This window comes from Arachis ipaensis, chromosome B10, assembly GCF_000816755.2.
Source record: "Arachis ipaensis cultivar K30076 chromosome B10, Araip1.1, whole genome shotgun sequence".
In the NCBI taxonomy this organism is placed as follows: domain Eukaryota; kingdom Viridiplantae; phylum Streptophyta; class Magnoliopsida; order Fabales; family Fabaceae; genus Arachis; species Arachis ipaensis.
In genome coordinates, this window is record NC_029794.2 from 22,199,737 (window position 1) to 22,209,464 (window position 9,728).

Here is a 9,728-nt window from a genome sequence, read left to right on the forward strand (position 1 = left end):
TATAACTATCAAAATATCATATATCTTCTTGAAATTAATTATTTCTTATTTTTTGAATTTATTAAAAAAATTTATGTATTTATATAAATATTTTCTAATATAAGTCAAGAACTGAAAGAGAGAATCAATTTAAAAATGAGATTTAAATATTATTTTAATCGGATAATATAATCCATCTCTTCTCAATTTAGTGTTAGAGATCTGAGCGCAAATCTCAGAGGCAGTAGTTAGATGGTGGATAAAGAAAATAGGAATTCGGTTACTCTTACTCAGCTGAAAAAATTATATTGTTGGTGTATTCTATTATTCTTTTGTGTAAATATATTTATATTGGAAAATAAGGGTGAAAGTTGATAAGATTTTGAATATTACAGTTTAAGGTGCACAAATGAATTTTTTCTTTCGAGTTATTCATCCTCAAACGTAGTTGTTAGTGAATTAGTTATGATATTCTTCGAAGAAAATTCCACTACTCTCTTGAACTTATAAAACTGAATGAAGAACATGTAGCTTTTTAGAACATTCAATCTACTTATACGTCGAGTAATTGTGTTCTCATGTTGCACATGTATAGTGTTAGTCTATCTTACTCAAAAAATGTTGTATAATTAACGAGTAGTACCTATTTATGAAAGGTATTTACAAAATTTGAAGAATTTATTGTGATAAGTATTCATACTCTGGCCCAACGCTAAGGCACAGGTCCAAACGAAAGACTCAATTCAAGGGATTGGGCCTCACTCACTACAAAAAAATCTGGTTAAAATGGCGGTTTTTTGGGTATTTACGGCAGTTTGAACCGCCATTATTACCAGAAATGGCGGTTTCAGAAAACGACGTAATTCTGGGCGCCATTCTGGTTATTACGGCGATTTTTTAAAAACCGCCACAATTTCCTGGGTTAAAACGGCGGTTTTTGAATAGGTTAAAATGGCGGTTCAAACCGCCGTTATTTCCAAGGTTAAAATGGCGGTTTTTGAATAGGTTAAAACGGCGGTTTGAACCGCCATTATTACCCTGACAGAATGGCGTTTTGGTTGGTTAAAATGGCGGTTCAAACCGCCGTTATTTTCAGGGTTAAAATGACAGTTTTTGAATAAGTTAAAACGGCGGTTTGAACCGCCATTATTACCATGACAAAGTGGCATTTTGGGTTGTTAAAATGGCATTTTTGAACCGCCATTTTTACCCTAATAATAGCATTTTGGTTGGTTAAAATGACATTTTTGAACCGTCATTTTACGCCTGACAGTGACATTTTTTATCGTTTAAAAAAACAATTTTTACCGTCATTTTTATCGCGTTAAATAAATAATTTTGTGATTAAAATTTCACAATAGCAAAAAGTCATAATCCATAAATGAAATATTATATAACTCATAAATAAAATATTAATATAATACATAATTTTTTATTATTAAAAATCAAAAGTAATAACTCTTATACAAAACCTTGTCTTACTAAACTTACCAAAATACAAGCATTGCAATAAACACTAATCAATCAACTCTACCATCCACTTCCCTAAACTATGTTAATATCTAATAATATATTTAAATCATCTAATAAGTGCTGTTTTTACTACTTAGAATATGAATATACAAGATAAGTAACTTAGCTAAGTGATGATGAATAAGATTTGGAGGCCAAAAGTTTCCTCCTTTTGTAATTAACTTTAAAACAAGCCTGCCATAGTTTTTTGGTCTCTTGTGTGAGTTTCATCCCGAGAACTTGCTCCAACATCTTTGTTTCTTGCTCCAAATTGGTCAGTGAATCAATCATTCATGTCTGCTGAATAAATAAAAGGTTCTTACAATTAGAATAATTGTCACAATATGTGTTTTTCAAGTTGGTGTCCAAAATAGATTCCTATTATAAACATCAGTACCAAAATAGCTTACTCTTTCGAGTGATAAGTAGCTTATTTTTATATCTAACTATAGATAAATTGGTGGAGAGGTTATTAGCTTAATGTACTCAAGAATTCTTAATCTTACAATTAAGCAAGCCATGAAGAAATCATAGTACTATGTCATATGTGAATGTGAATAATGATAAAACGGATCGCTTGTAGATTCAATGATGATCATTGATCACTACTATGGTTTCATGTCCACAGATACTGATTCAACCCCTGCAAAAATAAAATAAAATAAACAAATGAATAATTACTACAAATTAATTAAATGTTATTTATTAATATGCTGAATAAAATAAGAGATGCGATGGTAGAATTATTTCAAGTACCTGAAATGCCAGAGACAGTTTTATTAGGACTAATATTAACAACACAAATCAATAAAAGATTTTATTAGGACTAATATTAATATATCATACATGAAACGAAATAATTAATATATTGCAATCAACATTAGTAAAACCTGGCATGAATAAGTGTTGCAAGTTTGCAACAAAATTACTCCAATAAACATATCTATGCCAAATCTGGCCTCTAATTTATATTATGCGATAGCAGTTGCTGATATAAGATTATTGTGTTTCAACATGCACTTCTGCATAATTTATTATTTTCTTTTATTGAACATTTGTCACCAGAAACACAAAATTAATAGAATTTGAATTTGGATGACTTTGTCAGCATGAAATTAGTGTGATTGATCGATATAACAAAACAAAAGAGGAGCATAACCCCCTTGGAAGTTTAACCTCTGAGATGAAGGTATTTAAATATCTTACACCGCCAGCAATCAAGTTCACTATCAAGATATATCTGTATGCTTAAGGAATTATAATCATATAAATATAAAATATTAAAACCTTAGTTAGAACAGAGAAATATCATATTGTTTTATATTTATTAAAAGTAAAAGGGACATTGGACAGTCATCTATAATCAATGAAATGGAAGAAACAAAGTTTGACTTTCATCAAATTGAAGAAACAATCCTACTACGCATATATCCTTGTACTTGTCACCGATTTGACACACTATATAAATACTTGTAGGATCCATTAAATATTATTCACTATTGATCAATATCAATTAATGTCTCCATTAAAAAGCTTTTAACCTCCATCACAATATCAATTAATGTCTAAATTGTTAGAGAATTAAATAGAAGATAAATCACAAGAATTTCTAATAGCAAGATTGAAAAGGGAATAAATGCGGACATATAAATAATCTTACCTTTGATAAACGTACTCTACATCTTTGGCACTTAATTCTATCACAAGGTTTGTATTAAGAACCTCTGTAATACCTATGGAGAAAGAATAACCCCCTGCATTCTGCAAAGATGAAAATAAGTTAGAAATAATATATAATGGAATATATTAACTTGTCAATTTATAAATATAAATTAAATAAAAAAATATACAACTATTGCAACATAACTGGATGCTGATTTATCCTTTCAAATTGTCCTTCCAAATCATAGAGTGGTGTCTGATTCCTACTTAGGCGGTTCAAATCAGCCTGTCAATAATAATACTAAAATCTCTCAGATTTTCAGTAACTATTAAGAAAATTGTACTTTAAAGTATAATGTTGAAGTTACTGGCCTCCCAATAATTCCAGAGTTGATTGTGCAATGAAATAGAATGACAAAAAGGTAAGCGACCATCCGAATATGCTATAAACATCAGAGTTATAGGCTGATTACATGTACATACTTTTCAGCATAATGAAGGAGGTACAAGTACATGAGCTTCTTCACTTCCAATGATTGAGAAGCAACATTTTTAACAATCTGCAATTTTTCGTTCAATGAGTAAATGGAGGGAGAACAGAACGTGAGAAAGAGTAAATGAGCAGCATATCATTTTCTAAAGCTACACATCATATTTATGCATACTCTAATTATTTCCCAAGCAATCGAGGTACTCTTTGGATTAACTGTAAGGTAAAATCCTGCAATATTAAAAGAAGAATAACAAATTCACAACATAACTAGTTCATTATGTAGTTTCAACTAAGCTAAACAAAAAGAAAGCCATTTAAGGTATGTTTGGTACCGGAAAAATAAAAGGGTTTGGTGTTGGTCACCAAAGAAAGCTTGAATTCAAAATTTTCTTTGCTTAATTAATGAATGAATCTATCTATCCATAGTAATAATAAATGAGTTGTCTGACACTGCATTTACTTCTTCTACATTTCTGATTGCAATCAAGTCTTACGTGTGAAGAAGTGAAGTGGTATTGCAAAACTTGCAATCCATTTTTGATGGGTGATATCATGTGGTGTATTTTAGTGTGAAAGAGAAATAATAGTGAGGTGAGGGGTGAAAAACTAAAAAGGCACAGTTCCGAGAATCAATGGTTGTCCTTGTCATGGAACATGACTTTGAGGTTAATTGAACGTGGTCACAACACTGAACAGAGATAAAAGTGGTGTCAGGTTTTTCTCTTTTACACAGAACAAAGCTAACACTCTAATCTAATCTAATAATATGCACTCAGTATGAGAAATCAAAAGTGATTAGTAGTAGCAATTAGTAAAAATGTGATTAACTTTGACAAGTCACAAGCTTTTGCAATTTGTGCATGTGATTAACTTCACAGCCTTTCTTACAGCTATAGCTGTAAAACCAGAAACAGAAAGTGTAGCCAGCCATCCTCTAACTGCACAACATTAACAACTCTCACCATTACATAGTAAACAAAAACATCAATTACACAAACAAATCTACATGAAACCAGGAATTTTTTCTTTGGTCCAAACTGTGTTCTTTTCAATTCTTATTTCACCCTACAACCATCCTTAATCCAATTAAAACCCCGCACTTTCTCCCCATATATAAGTTTATTCTAACCATAACAAGTTTAACCAATTAACCGAATGATACAAATGAAAGATTTCAATTGGAGCAGATTTTCTCATTTTCAGATTTTAAATGAATTTCTCTTTATCAATCGAGGTACAAAAATAAAATAAAATTTGCTATGGTTCAAGATGAAAATCAAGATGTAACTGAGTGCAAAATTAAAAGAGAGAATAAAGGAAAAGCGCAACAAGCTACTGAGAAACTATCCATAAATAACCGATGGAGAAATCAACGCTTATAAGTGAACAAAAAATGAATAATGAAAATTACATTATTGTGCTTATTTTCCTTCCCCTATCAAAACAAGAAGATTATAGTGCCACTTTAAAAGCCTCAAACTTCATCTAATTGGCTTGGCTAAAAGAGATTAGAACAGAACCAATAGGAACATATGTGACATGTAACAATGAATCAAAGAAAAATTCTCCCTATAATTTATATTTACATTGCATTTGAAGAGGCATAGATTTCTAGTGATAAAGATTAATCCCCTCACTAAAGACTAATAAAAGCCTTTTGAATTTTATACCTGAATAAAAGATCAATTTTATACCTAATTGACATAAATCACCACAGGAAAAGGATAATTATCTTACTCTCCTCCTTGGTTTCTTTTGAAAGTTGTTAACAGAGAAGAGCTTCTTCAAGACCTTCACATTCACCACCATGCTAGGCCTATTGATATTCTTAGTTGCTGGAACTAGTGCATCATTATTATTGTTATTATTGGCAAATCTTGATGAAGCTGGAGTAGCACATCTAAAATCAACAAATCTTCTATTATCACAAAACTTAATAATACTTTATCAAAAGCCTAGAAATCAAGGAAATTAGATTCTTAATTCGACAGTGAACAAAAACAAACCATTGATAGAAATTTAGGAATTTAAAAACCCTAAATTTTAGTAAAAAAGTGAAAAGAAGAAAGAAATACCTATGTGGCGCTGGCGAATGAGGACCATGGCGTGGTGGATTGACTTGGCCGCGCCGAACTTGAAGATGAGAGTCTGGAGGCGGAGCTCAAGGAAGTTCTCGACAGTGAGAGCGAGGACGTAATCGCGGAAGTTACACAGAAGGCAGCACCAAATCGCAGAAGCTCGCTAATGGCAGTAACAATGTTGCCTGCGGAGGTGAGGTGATAAACAGAGCAGCAAGGAGATGATAAGCGATGGCTAACCTTCAGATCGAAGCCAGAACAAGATCGTAGACACTCATTGAAGGCTGCGGCACGATGTTGATAGGTGTCGCGAGGGGATGAGAAGCCAAATCGAGAACCAGATAGAAGCTCGATGAAGGCAACAACAATAGCGTTTCTTGTAGCGGCGAGGAGATGAGAAGCGATGAGGGGATGAATGATAGTGAGGAAATAACTGGCAGCGAAGTGAGGTGAAGGACAATGGCGTGAGATGAACGGCGGAGAAAGATTAGGGTTCGTCATTTACATTACCCACAAACTCCTCATATATGCAGCAACACATCATCCAAATTAAAAGAGAAACGGAAAATGATCGAGGCGGTTTTAAACCGCCAGAATCAACTAAAACCGCTAGAAAAATATGAAAATTTTGGCAGAGACTAAAAACGCCGAAATTGGCAGAAAAAATGGCATTTTTGTGTAACCGCCATAAAATTATTGCCATTTTAATCCAATTTTTTTGTAGTGACCCTACACCGACCTCTGACCTACGAAGTCGGTTCTTGCCACGACTTGCTCTAAAGAATTCGGGAACGAAGATTAGCTGGCAGATAAGCACTCACTTAAATGAGTAACTGCCCCTAAAATCTCTCCACCCACTTCCAGGAGCCATATCCCAACTTCCCTAAGATAAAGGGACGGTTATTTCCCCTTAAATGGTGGAACTACTCCAACGATGATTATGGGTTCATCACTATAAATACACTGACACTCCTCAGGTATCACTAAGTCCCAATACTCTCTAGACCTGCTTATTCCCTTGCTAACTTAGGCATCGAAGTGTCTTTGCAGGTACCACCCCCCGCTCATTCATACTCACAAGTCGGACGGAGGCCCAGGAACGTGATTCCCTTCGAAGGCTTCCCTCTTTAGACGATTGGGCCAACCTAACGAGTCCAGCCCATTAATCTCTGGTTACCCATCGTAACATTGGCGCCGTTGCCGGGGACCCGAGAGATCAACCAGTGATGGCGGACAATTCACCCGAAGATGGTCATACAGCGTCCGACTCTGAACAAGAAAACCTAGACACCGGAAACAACGACGCGGACCTAACTCTTCACCAGGGAGCCAACGACCAACAGAGAGAAGGCACCTCTGGGTTGAAAAATCCGAAGGTAAACTCCTCAGAAGGACACGAATCAGGGAAGGAAGGGCCACCCCATGCCGCCGAGCTAATGGGGTTGGTCCATGGCCACCAAGGTCGTTTAGAACAACTGGAACAGGAGTTAGAGCGACAACGAGAGGTGGACCGAAATCTCAGGGAAGAAATAGAGCGACGAAAAGAGTTAGAGGAAAAACTCTTGAGGTTAGAATCTTCCCTTAGAAGTCGGAACTCCCGTAGCGACCGAGGGGAATCGCCCCTGGGGGGAGAGGATCCATTCACTGAGGACATAATGAAGGCAAAAGTTCCAAGAAACTTTAAAAGCCCTGATATGAACCTCTATGACGGAACCACGGATCCGAAGCATCATCTAAGCAATTTCAAAAGTCGGATGTATCTGGCTGATGCTTCTGATGCAACTCGCTGCAAAGCTTTCCCAACCACCCTATCGAAAGCGGCGATGAAGTGGTTTGATAGCCTCCCTCCAAGGTCGGTTACCAGCTTTGAGGACCTCTCGAGAAAGTTCTTGATGAGGTTCTCCATCCAGAAGGATAAAGTAAAGCATGCACCGAGCCTCTTGGGAATAAAGCAGGAGGTCGAAGAACCTCTACGGGACTATATGGAAAGGTTCAACAAAGCATGCCTGGAGATTCAAGACCTGCCCACTGAGGCAGTCATTATGGGGCTAGTAAATGGGCTTAGAGAAGGCCCCTTTTCACAGTCCATATCAAAAAGGCACCCCACCTCCTTAAGCGATGTACAAGAGAGAGCTGAAAAGTACATCAATATGGAGGAGAATGCCAGATTACGAGAGCCGGGTTGGCGACCTGGGCACCCTCCCACAATAAAAGAGAGGGAGAGGAAACCCAAGAAAAAAGAGGAGGTTGGTCTCGACAGACCAAGGAAATATCACTCTTATACTCCTCTAAAGGTTTCCATGGTGGATGTATATAGAGAAATCTGCAACACTGAAAGACTGCCACCTCCCAGGCCCATTAAAAATAAAAAGGGAGGAAGTCGCAACGAGTACTGTGAGTACCATAAGATCTATGGTCATTCAACAAATGATTGCTACGACCTCAAAAATATGATAGAAAAGCTGGCCAGAGAAGGTCAGCTTAATAGATATCTCATAGAAAGGTCGGACAATCATGGGAAGAGAAAGCGAGAGGATGGGGACAGAAGAGACCCACCACCTCAAACCCCCAAGAGACACATACATATGATCTCGGGAAGATTTGCGGGAGGAGGACTCACCAAGTCCTCTCGCAAGAGACACCTCAAGCGAGTTTACCAGGTCGGGAGTGAAGCCCCCAATCTTCCTACTATCTCATTTACAAAGGAGGATGGGCAAGGAGTAATCCCTGGACACGATGATCCAGTGGTAATAACCATGATCTTAGCCAATGCCCATCTCCACAGAACTCTAGTAGACTAAGGGAGTTCAGCAGATATCCTTTTCAAACCCGCGTTCGACAAACTAGGGTTGGATGAAAAGGAGTTAAGAGCCTACTGATGAGCGGATAATTTATACGCTTTTTGGCATTGTTTTTAGTATGTTTTTAGTAGAATCTAGTTATTTTTAGGGATGTTTTCATTAGTTTTTATGTTAAATTCACATTTCTGGACTTTACTATGAGCTTGTGTATTTTTCTGTGATTTCAGGTATTTTCTGGCTGAAATTGAGGGACTTGAGCAAAAATCAGATTCAGAGGTTGAAGAAGGACTGCTGATGCTGTTGGATTCTGACCTCCCTGCACTCAAAGTGGATTTTCTGGAGCTACAGAACTCAAAATGGCGCGCTTCCATTTCCTTTGGAACATAGACATCCAGGGATTTCCAGCAATATATAATAGTCTATACTTTGGCTGAGTTTAGACGACGTAAAAGGGCGTTGAACGCCAGTTCTACGCTGCTGTCTGGAGTTAAACGCCAGAAACACATCACAAGCCAGAGTTGAACGCCAGAAATACGTTACAAACTGGCGTTCAACTCCAAGATTGACCTCTACACGTGTAACATTCAAGCTCAGCCCAAGCACACACCAAGTGGGCCCCGGAAGTGGATTTATGCATCAATTACTTACTTCTGTAAACCCTAGTAACTAGTTTATTATAAATAGGACTTTTTACTATTGTATTAGACATCTTGGGATGTCTAGTTCTTAGATCATGGGGGCTAGCCATTCGGCCATGACTGAACCTTTTACTTATGTATTTTCAACGGTAGAGTTTCTACACTCCATAGATTAAGGTGTGGAGCTCTGTTGTTCCTCAAAAATTAATGCAAAGTACTACTGTTTTTCTATTCAATTCAACTTATTCCGCTTCTAAGATATTCATTCGCACTTCAACCTGAATGTAATGAACGTGACAATCATCATCATTCCCTATGAACGCGTGCCTGACAACCAACATAAGTATTTCTATCCTTATTTTATGTTTACTTATTATTTAATTTCGAAAACTCCATAACCTTTTGATATCCGCCTGACTGAGATTTACAAGGTGACCATATCTTGCTTCATACCAACAATCTCCGTGGGATCGACCATTACTCACGTAAGGTTTATTACTTGGACGACCCAGTGCACTTGCTGGTTAGTTGTATCGAAGTTGTGAATGAAAAACTGATTTATTAA

General features: G+C 36.6%; 1 protein-coding gene across 13 annotated transcripts; it reads right to left on the reverse strand.

Annotated features, from left to right (window-relative positions):
• LOC107623439 (protein HAPLESS 2-like) lies at positions 1,383-6,296 on the reverse strand. 13 transcript variants are annotated; one of them, XR_002354954.1, is made up of 7 exons: positions 5,722-6,280; positions 5,384-5,546; positions 3,819-3,874; positions 3,637-3,713; positions 3,359-3,439; positions 1,998-3,252; positions 1,383-1,791 (listed from the first exon to the last, which is right to left on the reverse strand). XR_002354954.1 is itself a non-coding variant. In XM_016325694.2 (7 exons), exons 2-6 carry the CDS (start codon positions 5,453-5,455, stop codon positions 2,100-2,102), a joined length of 303 nt encoding a protein of 100 aa, XP_016181180.1. In that variant the 5' UTR covers positions 5,456-5,546; positions 5,722-6,269; the 3' UTR covers positions 1,383-1,791; positions 1,998-2,099. The 13 variants fall into 13 exon arrangements, 3 of the variants coding, with proteins under 3 accessions (XP_016181180.1, XP_016181179.1, XP_020968562.1); XR_002354959.1 differs by lacking the exon at positions 3,819-3,874 and having other exon boundaries at positions 1,998-2,134; positions 3,167-3,245; positions 5,722-6,269; XR_002354961.1 differs by lacking the exon at positions 3,819-3,874 and having other exon boundaries at positions 1,998-2,134; positions 3,225-3,245; positions 5,722-6,268.

What these genes read in the sequence shown, in the direction of transcription:
- LOC107623439 (XM_016325693.2), bottom strand. Translation starts at nt 5,455, where the DNA reads ATGGTGGTGAATGTGAAGGTCTTGAAGAAGCTCTTCTCTGTTAACAAC. An exon ending in AAAAGAAACCAAGGAGGAGA is followed by an intron (nt 3,714 to 5,383) that starts GTAAGATAATTA and finishes GAAAAATTGCAG; the next exon opens with ATTGTTAAAAATGTTGCTTC. An exon ending in ATGCTGAAAAGTATGTACAT is followed by an intron (nt 3,440 to 3,626) that starts GTAATCAGCCTA and finishes TATTATTGACAG; the next exon opens with GCTGATTTGAACCGCCTAAG.